We start from the raw sequence: 26,142 nt of genomic DNA on the forward strand, positions 1-26,142 counted from the left end.
ACACCTAGATTGGATTATAACTGATACCTTTTTTCTTGAATACATTCATTCCAGATCATGCTGCTCCTCTGAATTTCAGCAATAGAGCAATTGTGTGGAGGGAGGGTCCGTCAGGAGATGCCATCTCGAAGGGGGTTGTTTACCCCTTCCTTATCAATGGTAATATTGCACATCTGATTACTCGCTGATTTCAGTACTGCTGTTTGTTGGGGTTTTTCAACAGGTGGATAGAGTGGGAGTGAAGGTGGGGGGGGTGGTCAGCAGCTGTTAGTAAAGATTGAGAGTTAGGCTTTTGATGTGTCATAAGAAACAAAGGTGTTTCATTTCTCTACCTGCGACCTTCAACTGCAAATTATTACACATCAAACTTGGCATTGCCTACACAAGGTGTTGAATTAAGTCACACTACAGCATTTATTACTAGTGAGAATGTGTAATATGCCAATTGGTTCCTATACATGCACAGTTTTATCAACTTTTAACTGAAATTTAGGGTGTCATTAAATACGTCACAAAATAAATACACCCAAGTTTCAATTAAACAATTTTGACCTCTCTTAAAACTTTAGTGTTTGATTTGATTTTGTGTATTTTATCTGATTTCATTTGTGTAATTCATCAGGTATTCAATAATGAGTTTTAAAGCAAGTGTGAAGCAGAATGAGAATAAATGCTTTGATTACACCTGTTTATTTGTTTAAAGTGCATTACACCGAGAGCAAGAAGCAGAAAATAGTGTGTTTGTTAGATTTTGAAGCTGATTAATCTTTCTGACCATCAGTAGATAAATAATGTCATTTAATACTCTTTGAAATAAGACCACAGACTCTGGGTTTGCAAGGAAGACAGCTAATGGTTTTCCTCAGTCTAATTTAGTACATCATATTGAATTAAAAGCAAGTTTAAAATATTCTAACCTTTTCAAAGTTTAGTCTTTGGTTCCTGCAGAGCTGACCTTATACTAAACTACAATTAACAGCAACTTCACCGATCCAACATTCTACTTTACCATCTGTTCATTAACCTAATAAGTTAACCTTCCATGGTGTACCTTGTAGATACATCCAGTTAAGCTTAGTACTGTGCTTCTAAGGATACATAAAGTACATACACATGAACAGTTTTGGCTTTAGACTGCAAGTTTTCTAATTATTTTTAATTTACTGAAAGGGCAGTGAATCCTTTGATGATGGGTCTTGTGGGAATTGGAGTAACATCTCTTCACTGGCACACCTCAAGATACGTGCTTAGCCCACTGCTCTACACCCACTGGCTAGGCACAGCTCAAGCACCATCTATAAATTTGCTGACAACTGAACAATTTCAGATGATGAGGTGGAGCCATACGGGAGTGAGATGGATCAGGTGGTTGACTGATGTCACAGCAATTACCTTGCACTCAACGTCAGTAAGACCAAGGAACTGACTGTGGACTTCAGGAAGGGGAGGTCGGGGTGTCAGAAATGGAAAAGGTGAGCAGTTTCAAGATCCTAAGTGTCAACATTTCTGAGCATCTATCCTGGGCCCAACGTAGTAATTCACAAAGAAGACATGACAGCAGCTATATTTCATTTGGAGTTTGAGGAGAATCGGTAGGTCACCAAAGACATTTGCAAATTTCTACAGATGTACCGTGGACAGCATTCTAACTGGTTGCTTCGCCATCTGATATGGAGGGGCCACTGAACAAGGTCATGAAAAGATGCAGAAGTTGTAGCCTCTGCCAACTCCACCATGGGCACTAGCCTCCCACGCATCCAGAACACCTGCACAAGGTGATACCTCAAAAAGATGGCATCCATCATTAAGAATCCCCATCACCCAGGACATGCCCTCTTCTCATTGCTACAAAAAAGGATGGTAAAGGAGGCTGAAGACACACACTCAAGATTATAGGAGCAGCTTCTTCCCCTCTGTCATCAGATTTCTGAATGGACATTGAACCCATGAACCCTCAGTATGTTTTTTTCCCTTTCTTTTTGCATTAGTTTTTAGAATTATGTGTTGTAATGTACTACTGCCACAAAACACATTTCATGACATATGCCAGTGATATTAAACCTGATTCTGAAGTTAAACATGATTCAGATATTCATTTCAAATGAGCCTCTCAATGCTGTGGTTCCCTCAGTTACAGCCTCTTGAGATGGAGTTGCAATCTATTTTAGAGCAATATTAAGGGGTCTAGTTATTAGGGCATATATTCTTCCATAAAATGTATATTAATGAATTCACATTTTAACAAAATAACCCTTCTGTGAAATTTGTGGAATAGTATATACACTGAGCAGTCAATTCATGTCAAACTTGATTTCCAGACATTCGTTATTTAATATTTTGCCTTTCTTGTTCATCATGAATGCAGAATTATACACCTGTGTTCATAGAACAAACAAAAACAGATGTTGCAACTTGTAAACGCAAGATATTCATATTCTACTCAAGTTACTGGGTTCTCCAAAATAAGATACAGCTTTTGGATCCAACTCTGTAACTGACATTTTCTTCACTCAGATGAATTAACTGCTTGTATTTTAAGTAGCTTTTATATACATAACAATTTAACATGCCGCTAGGGGCTGTGCAAAGTATAATTCTGAAGCTTCTTTGTTCTACATTAAGTGGATGTGTTTTCTCATTGGTTTACTCTTATCTATAGATTTGAATGGAATTTTTCTTATCTCTGGGTATAAAAGTAGCTAGATGCCATCTTTAGTTTCTCTCTTCTTTAAGTAGTAAATCTCTCTCCCTATTTATTTCAGGTTCCCTTTGTTCTACCAACTCTTAATAAAACAATCATGAAGCAACAAATGTTGTGCCTCTTTCCTGACTTCTAAAAGTATTTTGGATTAAAACACCAGAATCCATCACAGATGAGCAACAGTCATCTCGTGAAATATTGTAGATTCCAGATGCCGGAATTTGGTGTGAAATTTACACTCAGTGGCCACTTTAGATACCTCTGGTTATTAATGCCAGTATCTAATTAGCCAATTATGTGGCAACAACTCAATGCATAAAAGCATGCATAGTCAAGAGGTTCAGTTGTTGTTCAAACCAAACATCAGAATGTAGAAGAAATGTCATCTAAGTGACTTTGACCGTGGAATGACAGTTGGTGCTGGATGGGGTGGTTTGAGTATCTCAGAAAATGCTGATTTCCTGGGATTTTCACCCACAGCAGTCTCCAGAGTTTACAGAGAATGGTGCAAAAAACAAAAGCACCTTGTTAATGAGAGGTCAGAGGAGAATGGTCAGACTGGTTCAAGCTGACAGCAAGGTGACAGTAACTCCATAAACATGTGTTATTAACAGCAGTGTGCAGAAGAGCTTCTCTGAATGCACAACATATCCAACCTTGAAGCTGATGAGCTGAAGTAGCAGAAGACCATGAACATGCATGCAGTGATCACTTTAGTAGGTACAGAAGGTATCTTGCTGTCAGAACTCAGCAAGAGAAGTGTCATCTGTCGATAAAGGAGATATCTGACATTTCTTGTTGAGTCACTGCATCAGGGATCAGAATGGAGGTAGTGATCCTGGGCTCTGCAAGGTGACAGACGGAAATGCATGATCACGAGATGACTGACAGATGTAGCCAGGTGGAGAATTGGAGAGTGTTGAGATAGTGATAGGGAATTGATCTACCTACCAGTGTCACCAACTCCCCTCTCCCCACCTAGCTCAATGTGCCCATTCTCCCTTGCTCATATGTTTCCACCTATCACCTTCCAGTGCCCGTCTCATCTCTATCGCAGACCCCCCCCCACTTCAACCGGCTATCTTCTCTTTACAAACTATGTTCTGATGAAGTGACTTGAAAAAAATCTTCAAACATCCCTTTGCATCCACTGATGAAATTTCTGCTGAGTTCCTACAGCAGTTTATCTTCTGCAATGGTTAAAAAAAAGTCTTTACTTCTTCTAAAGGGGTGAGGGTAAGTGTTTTCACTGTGATTTACCATAGTTGAAGAGCTATATAATTAGAAAAAAAGTAGCTGAGTCACTGCATGCAATAAGGGAAATTAATGTGGAAACTCTGCTTTAGTCAGTACCTTTACATTTCTGGAATCCCACATAGTAAAATACAGCTTCCCACGGCAGATTAGAAACATCCAAGCCCAAGCAAAAATCAAAGTACTTTCTGCATATTGGCCGGGAATTTGAATGACAGATTAAATTGGCAGTTTATAAGAAAGCACACTGTGCTTCAAAACCAGAACTTTGACAAGGTCACACTTGTATTGGACAGCTGGTCCAAGTGGAGCTTGAAATTATAGAAACCATAGAAACTACAGCACAGAAACAGGCCTTTTGGCCCTTCTTGGCTGTGCCGAACCATTTTCTGCCTAGTCCCACTGACCTGCACACGGACCATATCCCTCCATACACCTCCCATCCATGTATCTGTCCAATTTATTCTTAAATGTTACAAAAGAACCCGCATTTACCACCTCGTCTGGCAGCTCATTCCATACTCCCACCACTCTCTGTGTGAAGAAGCCCCCCCTAATGTTCCATTTAAACTTTTCCCCCTCACCCTTAACCCATGTCCTCTGGTTTTTTTCTCCCCTTCCCTCAGTGGAAAAAGCCTGCTTGCATTCACTCTATCTATACCCATCATAATTTTATATACCTCTATCAAATCTCCCCTCATTCTTCTACGCTCCAGGGAATAAAGTCCTAACCTATTCAACCTTTCTCTGTAACTGAGTTTCTCAAGTCCCGGCAACATCCTTGTAAACCTTCTCTGCACTCTTTCAACCTTATTTATATCCTTCCTGTAATGTGGTGACCAAAACTGAACACAATACTCCAGATTCGGCCTCACCAATGCCTTATACAACCTCATCATAACATTCCAGCTCTTATACTCAATACTTCGATTAATAAAGGCCAATGTACCAAAAGCTCTCTTTACGACCCTATCTACCTGTGACGACACTTTTAGGGAATTTTGTATCTGTATTCCCAGATCCCTCTGTTCCACTGCACTCCTCAGTGCCTTACCATTAACCCTGTATGTTCTACCCTTGGTTTGTCCTTCCAACGTGCAATACCTCACACTTGTCAGTATTAAACTCCATCTGCCATTTTTCAGCCCATTTTTCCAGCTGGTCCAAGTCCCTCTGCAGGCTCTGAAAACCTTCCTCACTGTCTACTACACCTCCAATCTTTGTATCATCAGCAAACTTGCTGATCCAATTTACCACATTATCATCCAGATCATTGATATAGATGACAAATTTTTAACAATGGACCCAGCACTGATCCCTGTGGCACACCACTAATCACAGGCCTCCACTCAGAGAAGCAATTCTCTACCACCACTCTCTGGCTTCTTCCATCGAGCCAATGTCTAATCCAATTTACCACCTCTCCATGTATACCTAGCGACTGAATTTTCCTAACTAACCTCCCATGCGGGACCTTGTCAAAGGCCTTACTGAAGTCCATGTAGACAATATCCACTGCCTTCCCTTCATCCACTTTCCTGGTAACCTCCTTGAAAAACTCCAACAAATTGGTCAAACATGACCTACCACGCACAAAGCCATGTTGACTCTCCCTAATAAGCCCCTGTCTATCCAAATGCTTGTAGATTCTGTCTCTTAGTACTCCCTCCAATAACTTACCTACTACTGACGTTAAACTCACCTGCCTATAATTTCCCGGATTACTTTTCGATCCTTTTTTAAACAAGGGAACAACATGAGCCACTCTCCAATCCTCCAGCACTTCACCCGTAGACAGCGACATTTTAAATATTTCTGCCAGGGCCCCCGCAATTTCAACACTAGTCTCCTTCAAGGTCCGAGGGAACACTCTGTCAGGTCCCGGGGATTTATCCACTTTAATTTTCCTCAAAACAGCAAGCACCTCCTCCTTTTTAATCTGTACAGTTTCCATGGTCTCACTACTTGATTCCCTCAATTCCATAGATTTCATGCCAGCTTCCTTAGTAAATACAGATGCAAAAAACCTATTTAAGATCTCCCCCATTTCCTTTGGTTCCGCACAAAGCCGACCACTCTGATCTTCAAGAGGACTAATTTTATCCCTTACAATCCTTTTGCTCTTAATATATTTGTAAAAGCTCTTTGGATTATCCTTCACTTTGACTGCCAAGGCAATCTCATGTCTTCTTTTAGCCCTCCTGATTTCTTGCACTTCTTATACTCCTCAAGCACCTGATTTCCTATTACCCCCTGTTTCCTATACATTTCATACAACTCCCTCTTCTTCTTTATCAGAGTTGCAATATCCCTTGAGAACCAAGGTTCCTTATTCCTATTCAATTTGCCTTTAATCCTGACAGGATCATACAAACTCTGCACTCTCAAAATTTCCCCTTTGAAGGCTTCCCACCTACCAATCACATCTTTGCCAGAGAACAACCTGTCCCAATCCACACTTTTTAGATCCTTTCTCATTTCTTCAAATTTGGCCTTCTTCCAGTTCAGAACCTCAACCGTAGGACCAGATCTATCCTTGTCCATGATCAAATTGAAACGAATGGTGTTATGATCACTGGAACCAAAGTGCTCCCCTACACAGACGTCCATCGCTTGCCCTAATTCGTTACCTAACGGGAGATCCAATATTGCATCCCCTCTAGTTGGTCCCTCTATATATTGATTTAGAAAACTTTCCTGAACACATTTTACAAACTCTAAACCATCTAGACCCCTAACAGTATGGGAGTCCCAATCAATGTATGGAAAATTAAAATCCCCTACCACCACAACTTTATGTTTCCTGCAGTTGCCTGCTATCTCTCTGCAGATTTGCTCTTCCAAGTCTCGTTGACTATTGGGTGGTCTGTAATACAATCCCACTAATGTGGCCATACCTTTCCTGTTTCTCAGCTCCACCCATAAGGACTCAGTAGACAAGCCCTCTAATCTGTCCTGCCTGAGCACTGCTGTAATATTTTCCCTAACAAGCAATGCTACTCTCCCACCTTTCATTCCTCTGCTTCGATCACATCTGAAACATCGGAACCCTGGAATATTAAGCTGCCAGTCCTGCCCCTCCTGTAGCCAAGTTTCACTAATTGCTACAACATCATAATTCCACGTGTCAATCCACGCCCTCAACTCATCTGCCTTCCCCGCAATACTCCAAGCATTGAAATATATACACCTCAGAAGATTTTTACCACCACTCACAACCTTTCTATCAGCGGATTTGCTTAAACCTTCAACATCATTTATTTTCACCCCAGCCACACTGTCAGCTCTGGCACTCTGGTTCCCATCCCCCTGCAAATCTAGTTTAAAGCCTCCCCAACAGCATTAACAAACCTCCCTGAAAGGATATTGGTCCCCCTGTGGTTCAAGTGTAACCCGTCTCTCTTGTACAGGTCCCACCTGCCCCAGAAGAGGTCCTAATGATCCTGAAATCTGAAACCCTGCCCCCTACACCAGTTCCTCAGCCACTTGTTGCTCCTCCAGAGAATCCTATTCCTACCCTCACTGGCACCTAGCACAGGTAGCAATCCTGAGATTACCACCCTTTATGCTTTTTGTTCATTTGATTATATTCTATCCAAGGTCACCAATGAAGTTTAGCAGCTTTGGGTCTGTACTCACTGGAATTTAGAAGAATGTGGGGGGATCTCAATGAAACCTACGCAATGTTGAAAGGACTAGACAGGGTGGATGTGGAGAGGATGTTTCCTATCGCGGGAGTATCCACAACTAGAGGGCACAACCTCAAAATTGAGGGGCGACCCTTTAGAACAGAGGTAAGGAGGACTTTTTTTTAAAACCGGAGAGTAGTGAATCTGTGAAATGCTCTGCCACAGACTGCGGTGGAGGTCAAGTCCGTGGGTATGTTTAAGGTGGAAGCTGGTTGGTTCCTGATCGGACAGGGCTTCAAAGGATATGGCAAGAAGACAGGAGTATGGGGTTGAGTGGGACCCAGAATCAGCCATGATGGAATGGCAGAGCAGACTCGATGGGTTGAATGGCCTAATTCTGCTCTTATGCCTTATGATCTAGGTACTGAATTAATAAAAAGTGCGCACAAGCTTTGTTCATTACTGAAAGTGTGTGAGACATATTGAGGCTAATTTTATATCAAAGGTAACTTTAAATCATTAAAGAATGCAACAGAAGATGCTTCCATTGTCATGGCAACCCCTTTCAACTCTTGCAGCTATTCGAGTTGTCATGGATGCAACTCGCTGACTGGTCTGTACTATAGAGAAGGGTCGATTTGATCCATCGACAAGCGGCCTTGATGGAGGATTGTCCAACTTCCAAACTATGCCTGATCTGCAAGAACTAAGAAAAAAATATTCTGTTATGGACAAGGATAATAAATACTGTTTACTGGCCATTTATATCATAGAACATAACCAATAACGTTCATTTCACAATCATTAAATCACCTGTAGAAAAACTATATAACACATCTTACTCTTCCTTAAGGCTGATACTTAAGAATCTATCGATTTTTTTAAAGCTTTAATGAGCAGGAACACATATGACCCAGTAACAAATACAGCAAGAACGAGTCTAAAACAGATAAAAACACCTCGCCTTGTTCACAGATTTGTATTGCACCATCAAAATTCAATAAAAAAAACATGCCTGTAGATATATGGTGGCCACCCAGGCTACACAATCCCCAAATCTACAGCTCCATCCTTGTTGCCCTGACTTCCATGCATCACATTGAATTTGCAGCTTGAAGAGGGTAATCACCACTCCAAGGAACAGCACACAAATGCAATTTCTGTATTTTAAAGCTCAACGAGAACCTGTTCCTTCCAATAAAACAATCCCATTCACAGAAAATCAGCTTTATTCCATCCAGATGTGTGTATTTGAACTCATTAGCGTGTATAATAATGGGCTGTCAACAGAAGTGAAGTAAATAACTACATAATTCAGTTCTTGCTCACAATGCAATTGTTCCTTTCATGTTTTCTTTATTCAGCTTTTCTACCCAATGTCAGAGAAACTGGTTTACTTAAGACAAATCCACCATCTGGCACTGTCAATGGGGCTCTGAGCTCAAAAGGAGCATGGTCTAGGTTAAAAAGCCACACTGTTCTTGGGCATCTTTTCAATGCACATCATTACAAGGAACATCAGATCAGTGGACAATGAGACGTCACACCAAAGAGAGCCCACGGTGTTGAAATTCAGTATTAATTAGTTCTCCACTTCCGATAAGGAAATGTGAAGTTCAGACTACTGCACCCAACTAATACTCCACTGCCTGAATTTCCCACTTACACAGAATCACCAGCAATTTAGGATTCTGCAAACTGTGGTCAGCATGTGCATTCTTATCTGCTGAATTTTAGATGAATAATTAAAATTTTAATCTCACTCTCAAGCTAAACCATATAGAAACACAGAAACACAGAAAACCTACAGCACAATACAGGCCAGATGGCCCACAGTGCCGTGCCGAACAGGTACTTACTTTAGAAATTACCTAGGGTTACCCAGAGCCTCTATTTTTCTAAGATCCATGTATCTATCCAGGAGTCTCTTAAAGGACCCTATCGTATCTGTCTCCATCACCGTCACCAGCAGCCCATTCCACCACGCACTCACCACTCTGCGTAAAAACTTACCCCTGACATCTCCTCTGTAGCTACTTCCAAGCACCTTAAAACTGTGCCCTCTTGTGCTAGCCATTTCAGCCCTGGGAAGAAGCCTCCGACTATCCACATAATCAATGCCCCTCATCATCTTAAACACCTCTATCAGGTCACCTCTCATCCTCCATCACTCCAAGGAGAAAAGGCTGAGTTCACTCAACCTATTCTCATCAAGCATGCTCCCCAATCCAGGCAACATCCTTGTAAATCTCCTATGTACCCTTTCTTTTTTTTAAAATTTTATTTTTATTTGGATAAGGAATTCACAAGTATCATGTACTTTTTCCACACTTATAACCTTTTCCATTTTTTTATATGTATAAAACTATAATTATTTATACATTCTTAAGTACACATTGAGATGATATAAAAGGAAATTAGACACTTAAATAGATAATTATGTACAGTGGTAATTCTAACCTATTAGGCTAAGTAATGGTATTAGTTATTAAGAAACATAGTAACAATAGTTTCCATAAATCTCTTCTGGACCATTTCTTCTGGTCCAAAATGTTGTACGTAAGCCTATGTAACAACCATTGTAGGTGTTTATATCCTAACTTGTTCATGCTTGCTCCTGCCCCCAGACATAATTATCCAATCCCTATGTACTTATTTACTTAATTTTTTCATTTTTTATCCCTTTCCCAAATCTTTTCCTTTACTTGTATTAATTCTCTATTTTCCAAAACAAAAACAGTAAACATTTAGACTAGGGGTGCTTACGTTAACAATATTACTGTATTGATGAAAAGAGCAGTATAAATCATTAGGAGAGTCATCTAAAGTCTGCTCACATTGGAGTTATATATTCAATCCATTTATTCCAGATTTGATAAAATTTTTCGTTTTGAATTCTCAGGGAGTAAGTCAACTTTTCCATTTTAAATATTTCCAAGATAATTTCGTGCCAATCTTCTAATGTAGGTGGTATTGGATTTAGCCACTTTCTAGTGATTGATTTCTTACTTGCCGCTAAAAGGGCCTGCAGCAACTTTATATCTTCCTTCTGTTCAAGAAACAATACATGCCCCAAATAGAGCGTCTCAAAGTTCAAAGGTATCTGGGACCCAAGTACCTTAACCAATGTTCTATGAATACCTTCCCCAATATAGACTTAATTTAGGACAATCCCAGAAAATATGGAAATGATTTGCCTCCTTGGAGCCGCACCTTCTCCAACACGTCACGTTTGTTTCTCTGTATTTTTCCTGATATGGGGTCTTGAAGTATCTTATAATGTTTTTCCAACAGTGTTCTCTCCAAGTCAAAGAACTAGTCGAGGACCACTGAAAGCTGCATATTTTCCCCCAAGCCTCCTCTGAAAGTACCAACCCCGCTTCTTTCTCCCACTTCTCTTTAATATACAATGTGTTTACATTTTTAGCATGGGAGAGTGCATTATATAATCAAGAAACTGATTTACTAGGTATTGAACTGCGAGCCGAACTCAGGATCTTAAAAAATACTCGTTCTACTATTGATAGGTCTGTATATCTACAACTCTGGTTAACATAGTTTCGTACTTGAAGGTACCTAAAAAAGTCATTGTGTTCTAGGCCATGTTTGTCCTGCAGGATTTGGAAACTTTGTAATACTTTTTTATCTATAAATGAGAGGTAGGTTGTAAGACCTTTCTTTATCCATAATTTAAATCTTTTATCTCCTCTGTTGGGAAGGAATTCGGTATCATATGCACACCATCTGATGAGTTTTAACATGTTATTAATTCCACACGAATTAATCACCTTCTGCCATACTTTTAATGTAAGATTTATCCAACTGTTTTTAAATTTTTCCAATTGGGCCATCAATCCTTTGTCAGCTATTGAGGCCTGTAGAGGAAAACTGTCAACTAATCCAAATTCTATTTCCTTCCATCTAGCCTTATATTCCCTATTACACCAATATAACAGAGGGGTTATCTGTGAGGCATAAAAATAATTTCTCAGGCAAGGAAGAACCATACCTCCTCCTTCCTTCCCTAACTGTAAGGTGTTAAATCGGATTCTAGGTTTCTTTCCTTGCCAAATGAAGCGGGAAATCCATTTGTCCCATTCCCTGAATTGATTATCATCCACCTCAACAGGTAAAGTACGGAAAAGATACAATAACCGAGGAAGAATATTCATTTTTATAGTATTTATCCTTGAATTTAAACCTCTGTACCCTTTCTATGGTTTCCACATCCTTCCTGTAGTGAGCACAGTACTCCAAGTGGGGTCTGACCAGAATCCTATACAGCTGTAACATTACCTCTCAGTTCTTGAACTCAATCCCATGGTTGATTAAGGCCAAAACACCATACGCCTTCTTAATCACAGCGTCAACCTGCACAGCAGCTTTGAGTGTCCTATGGACTCAGACCCCAAGATCCCTCTGATCCTCCACACTGCCAAGAGTCTTACCGTTAACGCTATATTCTGCCATTATATTCGACCTACCAAAATGAACCATCTCACACTCGTCTGGGTTGAACTCCATCTGCCACTTCTCGGCCCAGTTTTGCATCCTATTGATGACCCATTGTAACCTCTGACAGCCCTCCACACTATCCACGACATATCCAACCTTTGTTCATCGGCAAATTTACTAACCCATCCCTCCACTTCCTCATCCAAGTCATTTATAAAAATCATTAAGAGAAGGGATCCCAGAACAGATCCCCAAGGCACCACTGGTGACCGACCTCCATGCAGAACATGACCCGTCTAGAACCACTCTTTGCCTTCTGTGGGCAAGCCAGTTCTGGATCCAGAAAGCAAAATCCCCTTGGATCCCATGCCTCCTTACTTTCTCAATAAGCCTTGCACGGGGTACCTTATCAAATGCCTTGCTGAAATCCATATACACTACATCTACTGCTTGACCTTAATCAATGTGTTTAGTCACATCCTCAAAAAACTCAAATCAGGCTCGTAAGGCACGACCTGCCTTTGACAAAGCCATTCTGACTATTCCTAATCATATTATGCCTCTCAGGATCTTCTCCATCAACCTACCAACCACTGATAATTTCCTGGGCTATCTCTACTCCCTTTCTTGGATAAGGGAACAACATCTGCAACCCTCCAATCCTCCAGAACCTCTCCCTTCCCCATTGATGATACAAAGATCATTGCCAGAGGCTCAGCAATCTCCTCCCTCAACTCCCATAGTAGCCTGTGGTACATCTCATTTGGTCCCAGTGACTTATCTAATTTGATGTTTTCCAAAAGCTCCAGCACATCCTCTTTCTTAATGTCTATCGCAAAAACTACTTGGGTAAACTAGAAAAGTGGTTAAACACCACAGAACCTATTCTTGAAGCTCTCTCAATAGTTTCAACAAGTGAAACTACCATATCTGATAACTTGGCAAAATGACAACTGATTAGAGATGGCACAGAAACAGAGGTGCTGGAATTTGGCTCAGAATGTATTGGTCCTCAGTCTAAAGCCATGGAGGTAGAAAAAACAGTTGATGACGTGTACTAAAATATTAGTGTTCCAATAACATTGACAGTGCCGATGTGGACAGAAGGGCACAGAGAAGGCCCATCTTATGTATTTTGTTGAAAACCTCATATGTTAAAGCCACTATTCCCTTTAAGCAAATGTATAGCTGTGGAGTAACTGAAATACTCCTGTGCACAGCTTTTGTTGCTGCACAGCTGGAACTGGATGCAGCTGGAAAAAGTTTATGAAACATAAGATTTTCTTAGTTGAACGGTATTTTGTTTTACCCTTCAATTAATAATTCAAAAGTACATGATTTTTCAATTTTCACTATAATATAGTATGTATATTAAAAAAGATCCAAAGTGCTGCGCAGTTTTCAGGCCGTGTGAAAATTTCCTGCTCAGAGCAATGGTTGGTCTGTGCAGCTGGAAATAAAAATTCGAGGGAACATCGGAAGCTGCAGTTCCAACAACTACCTTCACACCTCAGCTGCTGATGGGCTGCCACATGTTCCACAACTTTGACATCCACAGTTCCAATAACCAAGGCTGCCACAAACAGCACACTTATACTTCTGTCTCTATCCGAGAATCTTGATGTTTTTGAAAATGCAAAGTGAGTGACTAAAATATTCTTCAAAATTCAACAAAGAAAATAGCACTTCTCTGACATTGTTCTTGAATCTGGCTGGCTGAAGACAGCAGAAGTCTTTTTAAAGTTTTTTTTAAACCAATATTTATTCCTCCCCCAATATCATTAAAAATGTTAAGTTAATTTATCTCATTACCTTTAGTAAACTTTAGCCATGTACTAATAGACTCTTGTGCCCTTTGCCTTTTCCATTAATCACCTCCCAACTTCTTTCCTCAACCTCCCTCCCCTACTCACCTGGCCTCACCTTTCACTTAACTTGTCCTCCTTGCCCTTTGCCCATTTCCTTATTCTGGTCTCTCCCTCCTTCCTTTCCATTTCTGATGTAAGATCTCAGCCTGAAACTTTGATTACCTATTCATTTCCATAGATGCTGTCTGATCTGCTGGGCTCTTCCAGCATCTTGTGTGACTGACTATAGTTCATTAGTAGCTATGGATCTGAGAATTAAAAGCAAACCTATTAACTGAATGGAACAACACCTTATATTCCGTATGGGTAGCCTCCAACCTGATGGCATGAACATTGACTTCTCTAACTTCCGCTAGGCCCCACCTCCCCCTCGTACCCCATCTGTTACTCATTTTTATGCACACATTCTTTCTCTCACTCTCCTTTTTCTCCCTCTGTCCCTCTGAATATACCTCTTGCCCATCCTCTGGGTCCCCCCCCCTTGTCTTTCTTCCCGGACCTCCTGTCCCATGATCGTCTCGTATCTCCTTTTGCCTATCACCTGTCCAGCTCTCGGCTCTATCCCTCCCCCTCCTGTCTCCTCCTATCATTTTGGATCTCCCCCTCCCCCTCCAGCTTTCAAATCCCTTACTCACTCTTCCTTCAGTTAGTCCTGACGAAGGGTCTCGGCCTGAAACATCGACTGCACCTCTTCCTACAGATGCTGCTTGGCCTGCTGCGTTCACCAGCGACTTTGATGTGTGTTGCTTGAATTTCCAGCATCTGCAGAATTCCTGTTGTTTGCTATTAACTGAATGGCTGTTTTTTCAACCTTTAGTACACAGTCTGTGTTTTTCACCTATTATCTAAAATTCGGATTGTGGGAGAGCACACCATTTTTCACAAAGCATCATACATGCTGAAATCTGGAGCAGCGATCTGTTGGAGGAACACAGCGAGCTGAGCAGCATCTGTGGGAGTAAATGACTGCTCAACCAGACAAGTTCCTCCAGCTGATTGTTTAGTAGCCCCAAATAGAAGACACGTAACACACACCTAAAAAATATATCAGCACAGAAATAAAAGTAAGATGAGGAATATAATTAAACAAATGGAGCCAACTAACCCATCAGAATTGTGCCCAAGAGAAATTTATATAGTATAGAGAAATACAAACTGCATACCTTTTGCTACATGTTAAAACTTCATTGCTCTGGACAGTACATTCCTCTGAATTTTCAGATTTTTCTAAAATGGTCTTTCCTAATTTTCCCCGGAATATTTGATTTTCTTGCACCAATCCTTTAGCCTGGTCCAAGATTGCAATCCCAAAGTCGTGAAGAGATTGGATTCTGTTCTTTGTCACCTGCAGCAAAGTAGATTGAAGAGATATTTCACAGCCTCTGCCTGTCTGTCTGTCTGTATCTTGTTTTACGGCGGTTGGCATCCAGCTTAATGGTGCATTACCGCCACCCTCTGCTCCAGAATGTGCACTAGACATACATTCTAAATCCCTTCACCCAATCACACTCACACACACACACACACACCCCTACACTTCACCCTCCCATCTTTGACCATCCTAGTATCCTATTCCTGTTTATTCATCATATTCTATAAAAAAACCCCTGTACCCCTTAAAAACACTAAAAATACCCAGACGTGCTCTCTCACCCATGCCCAGCAACCCTTTCAATGTGAATTCCTGCATCCCCAACTCCCTTAATTTATTTCTCATCATCTCTCTCTGTATCCCATACTTCCTACAACACAAAACTACATGTTCTACTGACTCCTCTTCCTGACATTCCTCACACAATCCTGTCTGGTGTTTCCCTATCATTTTCAATGGTTTGTTTAATGCACAATGCCCCAGCCTTAACCTAGTCCACACAATTTCCTCTCTTCTGTTTCCATTACCTACCCTAGTAACTGCAACACTCTTTTATATTTGATATAAATGCCTCCCTTTCCCCTCCCTATCATTTCACAGCCTCTTCCCAATCCTAACAAACCATTCTCTCTTCAATCAGCTATATTTACAAAGCTTGCTTGGTTAACAGGAAGCTGTTAACTCCCTTAAATTGCTTAACTCAAAGAACCTGCTCAATTGAATTATGTTCAATCAAACTGAAATTGAAGAAAAACAGTTCTTTTTCACTTTTATTTAGCGTTTAAATTTTAAATGAATACGTCACTGTAACATCAGGTAATTGCTTATGGAATGTTAAACACAAAAATCTGGAGCCTATGTTGATGTACAGCAAGGAAAGACACTAGCTGAATGATTTTACATGTTCCACTCATATCATGATTTCAAATCTCCCTCCACAAACTTGCGCATGGAATTTAGACAGTGTAGTCAGAGGTATCATTTTTTGTGCAAAAGATACTAAAACCAAGTATGTAGGATGGGTATAAAAGATCCTTTGGTACCATTCAAAGAGAAGAAGGCAATGTTTCCTAGGCCCAACTGCTCTCTCAACCAACGTAATTTGGATTATACTTTTATACTTTATACTTTATTGTCGCCAAACAATTGGTACTAGAATGTACAATCATACAGCGATATTTGATTCTGCGCTTCACACTCCCAAGATTACAAATATTAAATATTAAAGATATTAAAAATAGTTATACTTAGTAAATATTAAAAACTTAAATTATAAATCATAAATAGAAAATAGAAAAATGGGAAGTAAGGTAGTGCAAAAAAAACCCGAGGGGCAGGTCCGGATATTTGGAGGGTACGGCCCAGATCTGGGTCAGGATCCGTTCAGCAGTCTTATCACAGATGGAAAGAAGCTGTTCCCAAATCTGGCCGTACGAGTCTTCAGGCTCCTGAACCTTCTCCCGGAGAGAAGAGGGACGAAAAGTCTGTTGGCTGGGTGGGTCGTGTCCTTGATTATCCTGGCAGCACTGCTCTGACAGCGTGTGGTGTGAAGTGAGTCCACAGACGGAAGATTGGTTTGTGCGATGTGCTACACCGTGTTCACGATCTTCTGCAGCTTCTTTCGGTCTTGGACAGGACAACTTCCATACCAGGTTGTGATGCACCCTAGAAGAATGCTTTCTACGGTGCATCTATAAAAATTAGTGAGGGTTTTAGGGGACAGGCTCAGTTTCTTTAGTTTTCTCAGGAAGTAAAGGCACTGGTGGGCCTTCTTGGCAGTGAACTTTCTTGGTTGGACCAAGTCAGGTCATTTGTGATATTGACCCCAAGGAACTTAAAGCTTTTGAGCTGTTCCACTTGCGCACCACCGATGTAAATTGGGTTGTGTGGTCCACTACAATTCTTTCGTCTTGCTGACGTTGAGGGATAGGTTATTGTCTTCGCACCATGCCACCAGGTTCTTAATTTCCTCTCTGTACTCAAACTCATCATTACCCGAGATACGGCCCCCAATTGTTGTGTCATTAGCAAACTTATATGTTAAGTTTAATGGAAACTTGGCTACACAATCATGGGTGTACAGTGAGTACAGCAGGGGGCTGAGTACACAGCCTTGTGGGGCACCGGTGCTCAGAGTGATTGTAGAGGAGAGCTTGTCCCCTATTTTTACAGCCTGGGTCCCGTCTGTGAGGAAGCTGAAGATCCAGCTGCAGATCTCAGTGCTAAGGCCCAGGTTCCAGAGCTTAGGAATCAGTTTATTTGGAACGATGGTATTAAAGGCAGAGCTGTAGTCAATGAAAAGAAGCCTTACGTATGCGTCTTTATTCTCCAAGTGTTCTAAGGAGGAATGTAGGGCCAGAGAGATGGCATCTGCCGTTGACCTGTTGCTCCAGTAGGCAAATTGCAAAGCGTCGAGGTTGACCGGTAGGCTGTGGTTGATGTGTGCCATAACCAATCTCTCGAAGCACTTCATAGCAATTGATGTCAGAGCCACAGGTCGATAGTCATTCAGGCATGCCACCTTGCTCTTCTTCAGCACTGGGATTATCGTTGCCTTCTTAAAACACGAGGGGATCTTAGACTGAAGCAAGGAGCAGTTGAAGATGTCAGCAAACACTCCAGCTAGCTCGCTTGCACAGGCCAGAGAACCCATCCCGGGATGCCATCTGGGCCCGTCGCCTTCCTTGGATTTATCTTCAGGAAGGCCCTTCTAACGTCCTCCTCGGTGACGATGAATCTCGATGCCACCAGGTCTGGTTCATCCGGAGGGAGCGGGACGTTCCTCTTCTGTTCGAATCTTGCGTAGAATATGTTAAGTTCGTCAGGAAGAGAAGCGCCACAGTTATTGATATTCCCAGCTTTTTCTTTGCGCCCCAGTGATCTCATTTAGACCCTGCTATAGTCTACTGGCATCCCTTTGGTTAGCCTGGGCTTCCAACTTGGCTCGATATTGCCTCTTGGCACCCTTAATGGCTTTCTGGAGTTCACGCCTGGATTCCGTGTAGTGACTGGTATCCCCGGACCTAAAAGCCACAGCTCGAACCTTTAAAAGGGATTTGACCTCATAATTCATCCAAGGTTTCCGGTTAGAGAATACCCAGATCGTCCTGCAAGACACACAGTCCTCCGTGTATTTCCAAATAAAGTCCGTGACAGCTGAGGCATACTCATCGAGGTTAGCTGCCGAGTCCTTGAACACTAACCAGTCCACCGATTCAAAGCAGTCACGGAGGATCTCATCCGTTTCCTCCGTCCAATGCGACACTACTTTTGACACCGTGACCTCCTGCTTCAGTTTCTCTTTGTAAGCTGGGAGGAGGAGTACGGCCTGATGGTCCGATTTTCCGAAGGGAGGTCGTGGGAGGGAACGGTAGGCATCCTTGACTGCTGTGTAGCAGTGGTCAAGTATATTCGGGCCTCTAGTGGGGCGGGAGACATGTTGGTGTAACTTTGGCAGCGCCTTTCTGAGGTTGGCCTGGTTAAAGTCCCCGGCTGTAATGAGCAAAGCCTCCGGATACCTGGTCTCAAGTTCATTGACGTTGGCATACAGTATGTTCAGAGCAGCACACTCCACATCCGCCTGCTGTCTGGACAGGTGTTCCAGGTATGGGCTGCAGGAGCTTGTCAGTGCCACTGTGTCTGAGCACCATGCAGTGTTGATCAGTAGGCAGACACCACCTCCCCTCGTCTTGCCCGAAGACGCCGTGCGGTCCATCCGATGGATCGAAAATCCCTCCGGTCGGATTGCATAGTTGGGGGTGGCAGGGGAGAGCCAGGTCTCAGTGAAACAGAATACACAGCAGTTCTGCATCTCCCTGCAGTAAGTGAGTCTCCCTTCAAGATCATCCACCTTGTTCTCTATGGCTTGCACATTAGCTAGCAGGATGGTGGGCATAGGGACCCTGAAGCCCCTCAGCTTCAATCTGACCAGCAGCCCAGCTCTTTTCCCACACTTCCTCGGTAAGTAGTGCATCTTTCCAGGTCTCCATCGATGCAGTGTGTTGTTGTCAGCTCTTTGCGGTTGGTGGACGTATCCCGCGGGGATCGATCGGTGGGTCACATCGTCGGACCCTCTGGGTTGGGCTGAGTAACAAGGGAGGCTCCGCTGCCACTTCCAGCTGCCGGGGGCCCGGGCTGTCAATTGGGTTGGGCCCCGAAGCCGACACTTAATCCCGGAGGGCTGGGCTCCTGGCTGAAACAAGTCCGTAAGCTGAGTCGCGGTTGCGGTGGCCTCCGCTCCAGCCAAGCCTCGGGCTTGAATTCCGAGGTCGGCGGCGGAGGCCTCACTTCCGGCAGCTGTGGATGGCCAACGGGGCTTTACAGTGTAAACAACAGGAATTCTGCAGATGCTGGAAATTCAACCAACACACACCAAAGTTGCTGGTGAACGCAGCAGGCCAGGCAGCATCTCTAGGAAGAGGTGCAGTCGACGTTTCAGGCCGAGACCCTTCATCAGGACTAACTGAAGGAAGAGCTAGTAAGAGATTTGAAAGTGGGAGGGGGAGGAGGAGATCCAGACAGGAGGGGGAGGGATGGAGCCAAGAGCTGGACAGTTGATTGGCAAAAGGGATATGAGAGGATCATGGGACAGGAGGCCTAGGGAGAAGGAAAAGGGGGAGGGGGGAAAACCCAGAGGATGGGCAAGGGGTATTGTCAGAGGGACAGAGGGAGAAAAAGGAGAGAGAGAGAAAGAATGTGTGTATATAAATAAATAACGGATGGGGTACGAGGGGGAGGTGGGGCATTAGCGGAAGTTTGAGAAGTCAATGTTCATGCCATCAGGTTGGAGGCTACCCAGACAGAATATAAGGTGTTGTTCCTCCAACCTGAGTGTGGCTTCATCTTTACAGTAGAGGAGGCCGTGGATAGACATGTCAGAATGGGAATGGGATGTGGAATTAAAATGTGTGGCCACTGGGAGATTCAGCTTTCTCTGGGGACAGAGAAAGGGTCCTAGCTATGCCTGCCTTTTTGTTGGCTTTGTGGAACAATCTATGTTCTGTACCTGTTCTGGTATCTGTCCCCCACTTTTCCTTCGCTACATCAACGACTGCATTGGCGCTGCTTCCTGCATGCATGCTGAGGTCGTTGACTTTATTAACTTTGCCTCTAACTTTCACCCTGCCCTCAAGTCTACCTGGTCCATTTCTAACACCTCCCTCCCCTTTCTAGATCTTTCTGTCTCTATCTCTGGAGACAGCTTATCCACTGATGTCTACTATAAGCCTACTGACTCTCACAGCTATCTGGACTATTCCTTTTCTCACCCTGTCTCTTGCAAAAATGCCATTCCCTTCTCGCAATTCCTCCGCCTCCGCCGCATCTACTCTCAGGATGAGGCTTTTCATTCCAGGACGAGGGAGATGTCCTCCTTTTTTAAAGAAAGGGGCTTCCCTTTTTCCACCATCACCTCTGCTCTCAAACGCATCTCCCCCATTTCACGCACATCTGCTCTCACTCCATCCTCCCGCCACCCCACGAGGAATAGGGTTCCCCTGGTCCTCACCTACCACCCCACCAGCCTTTGGGTCCAACATATTATTCTCCGTAACTTCCGCCACCTCCAACGGGATCCCACCACTAAGCACATCTTTCCCTCCCCACCTCTCTCTGCATTCCGCAGGGATTGCTCCCTACGCCACTCCCTTGTCCATTCGTCCCCCCCATCCCTCCCCACTGATCTCCCTCCTGGCACTTATCCTTGTAAGCGGAACAAGTGCTACACATGCCCTTACACTTCCTCCCTTACCACCATTCAGGGCCCCAGACAGTTCTTCCAGGTGAGGCGACACTTCACCTGTGAGTCGTCTGGGGTGATATACTGCATCTGGTGCTCCCGATGTGGCCTTCTATATATTGGCGAGACCCGACGCAGACTGGGAGACCGCTTTGCTGAACACCTACGCTCTGTCCGCCAGAGAAAGCAGGATCTCCCAGTGGCCACACATTTTAATTCCACATCCCATTCCCATTCTGACGTGTCTATCCACGGCCTCCTCTACTGTAAAGATGAAGCCACACTCAGGTTGGAGGAACAACACCTTATATTCCATCTGGGTAGCCTCCAACCTGATGGCATGAACATTGACTTCTCTAACTTCCGCTAATGCCCCACCTCCCCCTCGTACTCCATCCGTTATTTATTTTTATACACACATTCTTTCTCTCACTCTCCTTTTTCTCCCTCTGTCCCTCTGACTATACCCCTTGTCCATCCTCTGGGTTCCCCCCCCCCCGTCTTTCTCCCCGGACCTCCTGTCCCATGATCCTCTCGTATCCCTTTTGCCAATCAACTGTCCAGCTCTTGGCTCCATCCCTCCCCCTCCTGTCTTCTCCTATCATTTTGGATCTCCCCCTCCCCCTCCCACTTTCAAATCTCTTACTAACTTTTCCTTCAGTTAGTCCTGACGAAGGGTCTCGGCCTGAAACGTCGACAGTACCTCTTCGTAGCGATGCTGCCTGACCTGCTGTGTTCACCAGCAACTTTGATGTGTGGAGCTTTACGGTGGTCGCTCTGGGGAAGCGTCTGGGGCACCTTGAGGTCTCCGCCGTCACTTCTGTGTGGTTGTCTGCTCCAGAGAGGTGCTGGTCGGAATGGGCCGTGTCTCCAAGCGGTCCGGCACAGTAGCAGACCGTGGGTCTCCGGGAACGTGGTGGGCCTCATTGGTTGGGTCCAGCTGCGGTCCTGAGTTTAAGAAGCAGATCTGGCGTGGTGGTCTCCAGCTCAGTCAGTTGCTTCTCCAGGGTGTTGTTGATCTTGATCTTGCTGGATTGGAGGTTTAGAAGGGTTTCTCGGGTATAGGATAGTGGAGAGGGCAGTTTGCTCAGGAGAGCACGCGCAAAGTCGCCAGTTACCGGCGCCATCTTTAACGTATATTACCTGTTCATTTATGTAGTTGTGCTATGCGGCTGCTTTTTTATGTATTTAGAACTACATACAGTACTAACTACACTTCAATAAACCATGTTGGTTGTGAAGTTATTCAATTCCAGCGTAATTTCCTTTCATTCTAAATCACAAGCTTATAGCAAGTAGCCTTGATCTTAGATCACTGCAATTTAAAAAAGGTAAATGAAAGTAGTCCTCATTCATCAAAAGGCTTTTGGGTGTTGCTCCTGTAAAAGGCATTGAAACATCCTTATTTCAATCCATCCTAACTGCTGGTTTTAGAAAATGCAACACATGAAGCTCCTTAATGATTGACTCAGGAAAACTCTGTTAACTTGATCTCCTGGTAACAGCCTTCACTGCAGATAAACAAGTTACCAAATGAACACCCCAAAATAAATTCTGGAAGATATCCTACAAACTGTCAGCTGACCAGCACTTCTTTTCTTCTGTCTCCAACTCTGCTCTAAGAATCAGTCATCTCTCTACTCTCAACATCCATCAGCAGGTGTATATTGTACATCTACCCTTCTGACCCAATACTACAGTCAGTTTCCACTATGAGTTCTTACCCAATGAGAGGTGGTGTGGTCATGGGACAGAGTATTTTGCCAGCTGTGACCTAAAGTTTAAGATGTTGATTTACAACTGCAGTTGTTACAGTGGAGGATTATTTTCCAATCACCAAACAACATAATGTAGTGCTACGCAGTGAGGCAATCTAAAATCCGGGCTAGTGGACCCTCCCCACTTCAGGAATGGAAGAGTGTTCCTCTCGCATTGCATGATGGGATGTTTAGCTTCCTGTGGGTGTTGAACTTTTCTAGCAACACCTGTGAATACAGGTGTGGCTCCGTAATGGCATTTATATTCATCTTATGGCCACGAGTTCATTCTAAGACTTGAAAGAGCATAAGCTTGGCTGACACTTCAATGCAATTCTGAGTTCAATTCCTGACAGATGCCATCTTTTAGATGCAACTTTAGGCACTATTTGCCATTTCAGGCAAATGGAACAAATTTGTTGGCACTATGGAAAATATAACCTCATTCTCCCCAACGCATAAGTTGGCTGGTGGTGTAGTGGCATCAGTGCCGGACTTCGGGGCGAAGGCTCCCGAGTTCAAACTCAGCTGGCTCCCCAGGCACGCTTTCCATCCGTGCTGGGTTGGGTGTCGAGCTAGCAACTCGGCCTCCTAGAAAAGAAATTGCCTGCTACAGAAACATTAACAGCAAAAAGTTGATGGCCTATGTTCTCTCGTGAGTTTAAAAGGCAATTTCCTTTTCTCCTTTCCTCCCCAGTGCATCCTGGTTTATATTTAATATCTATTGTTACAAGAAGCAAAAGTGGAATTCAAGAGACTTTGAGATAGGCACATGAATATTCATGAAACAGAAGGCCATGGATCACATACATGCTGAAAGCATCAGTTTAATTCAATAGTATGCTCGGCACAGACATCACGGGCTGAGGTGCCTGTTTCTATACCACACTGTTCTGTGCTCTAAGCACTTCCTTGCCGCAATATGACATTTTGTGTAAAATAGAACCGCCCCCCCCCGAATGTCTATAAAACACAAGAACTACATTTCAGAATGAATTCTGAGGAGCCAAAATCTGATGTTTAAGTTACAGTGTTAGTGCAAAATTCATATACTGTAGTGAAGGACACAATCATATTGTACAATGCAACCAAAATAAAAGTGAACAAATAACTCTGGATTATATTCTACAACCAAAAATTGCACCTGTAAATACAATGTGTATATTATTATTATTAGACAATATATTACAATTATTACATATATTACAGTATTTTATATTTTGAACATGTACAGCTATAAATTTTTAAAGTAGAAAATACTCTTTTCTATGGGTGAATAAAGATCTATTATAATGGAGTACCAACCTTCATATCTGCACTTTCGAGTAGCTGTAGCCCATAGCCATGGTTTCCCAGAATGTCATTCTCCAAGATAGCACCTTCTCCCTTCGAGGTAACACCATGGCTGTTGTTGTCATAGATACCGTTACCCCGAAGTTCAACTTTGCATCCTGCTTCTACAAGAATGCCACCTATGCTGTTACAGGTGATGCTGTTGTTTGTGATGTGGGTGAACTGACTGCTCTGATATACTGCAATCCCATTGTCATGATTGGCATGGATTGCGTTGGCTATAATGTTGAGTGTCTCATTGCTTTTTATATAGATACCAGCAGCTGATGTGAAAATAATAAAAAAAAGACAGTTAGCATATCAAATACTGTTTATGCTGAAAATGCACAGATTTGCAGTTTTTCATATGAAATTACATTAGTGATAGGAACATAGACTGAAAAAGCAATAAATAACTGGCTATGCAATTTGTCTCAACTGCATGAACTACTATCTAATTAGCATGGGAGTGCTACTTCCACAAGAATTGTTCAAGCCCCCCTACTAAATTCATTAGGACAATGAGAGTGGGTGAAAAGTGTGGCACCATCCACTATTTATCTGCCTTTACTTAAATCACTTTCTCAGGCAAAGAAATTTTTATCAATTTCAATTAACTCAACATCTAGTCTTTTGCAAGATCGCTCCAGACTTTTTCATGAAAAGTGGCATAAAAACCAAGCCTGAAGAAATTTTTGAATACCTTTGGAACAAATTAATAGTAGTTATTATGCAACAACTGTGAAGCAGGTCACTCAAGAACAATAGTCAAATAACTATCCATGTACATTACCACAATATTAAAAGTTATCTCCAAGTCCACTGAAGAATTTTCAGTGAAATCAGTGAGGAGAGCCCTGATAAAACCAGTCTGACATTGCTCAAGTTTAGAGTAGAATTCCATTTCAGCCCCCTGGTTTGCTTCCAGGATCAGGGTCTATGAAGAACTGCACAATCATCTGACTGCAAGCCTTCCACATCTCTACCAGAGAAACACTTAGCAAAAGTATTCCTTAGCCACCACCTCCTCGTAGCAGAAGAGGTCCTCCCTGAGCTAAGATGCTGATTTGTTTTATCTAAAGACACAATGGACAAAATCTATGCTGCACAGAAAATTTTTAAGGACACCAACACTGGAGAATCATACAACTTGGAAATAGGACAGTTGGCTCACTGTATCTACGTGGAGCATCAAGGACTCATGTATTAGTCTCACTTTCCAGCACTCAGCCCATTGTTATGATGCTTCAAAGTCATTTCAACTGTATACTTCTTAAATGCTGTGGTGGTTCATGCGTCCACCAACCCTTCGTGCTGTATGCTCCAGATCTCAACAGCTCAAGTGAAAATTTCTTCCTCAAATCCACTCTGAATTTTTTCTGCCAGATTTTAAACCTATGTCTTTCGGCATCAAGATCACAGACATCTCCACTCAGGGGGAAATATTTTCACTGACAACCCCATCTATACTTCTGAACACAAGACCATAAGACAAAGGAGCTGAATTAGGCTATTCAGCTCATCGAGTTTTCAATGAGATCCCTCCCCCCACATTCTTCTAAATTCCAGTGAGCATAGGCCCAAGGCTGCCAAAAGCTCCTCATATGTTAACCCCACCACTCCCAGAATCATCCTTGTGAACCTTCTCTGGACTCTCTCCAATGACAACACATCTTTTCTGAGATATGGGGCCCAAAACTGTTGACAATACTCCAAGTACGGCCTGACTAGTGTCTTGTAAAGCCTCAGCATTATTGCGTTGCTTTTATATTCTATTTTCTTGAAATAAATGCCAACATTACATTTGCCTTCTTTACCACACTCAACCTATAAATTAACCTTCTGAGTCTTGCACAAGGACTCCTAAGTCCCTCTGCATTTCCAATATTTGAACCTTCTTCCCATTTAGAAAGCAGTCTGCACTATTGTTTTTACCAAAATGCATTAACATACATTTCCCAACACTGTATTCCATTTGCCATTATTTTGCCCATTCTTCCAATATGTTTAAGTCTTGCTACAATACCATTGCTTCCT

At 42.7% G+C, this 26,142-nt stretch overlaps 1 protein-coding gene across 2 annotated transcripts in view; it reads right to left on the reverse strand.

Annotated features, from left to right (window-relative positions):
• Positions 1 to 4,706: 4,706 nt before the first annotated feature.
• Positions 4,707 to 26,142, reverse strand: part of fbxo10 (F-box protein 10) — a 131,412-nt gene continuing 109,976 nt past the window's right edge. For both annotated transcript variants that reach the window (XM_063069225.1, XM_063069224.1), the window contains exons 9-11: positions 24,079 to 24,389; positions 15,071 to 15,252; positions 4,707 to 8,290 (exon numbers count right to left, since the gene is read on the reverse strand). In XM_063069225.1, coding sequence (XP_062925295.1) covers positions 8,104 to 8,290; positions 15,071 to 15,252; positions 24,079 to 24,389 — 680 coding nt within the window. In that variant the 3' untranslated portion in view covers positions 4,707 to 8,103. The remainder of the gene's footprint in view (positions 8,291 to 15,070; positions 15,253 to 24,078; positions 24,390 to 26,142) is intronic.

This window comes from Mobula hypostoma, chromosome 16 (assembly GCF_963921235.1).
Source record: "Mobula hypostoma chromosome 16, sMobHyp1.1, whole genome shotgun sequence".
NCBI lineage: Eukaryota > Metazoa > Chordata > Chondrichthyes > Myliobatiformes > Myliobatidae > Mobula > Mobula hypostoma.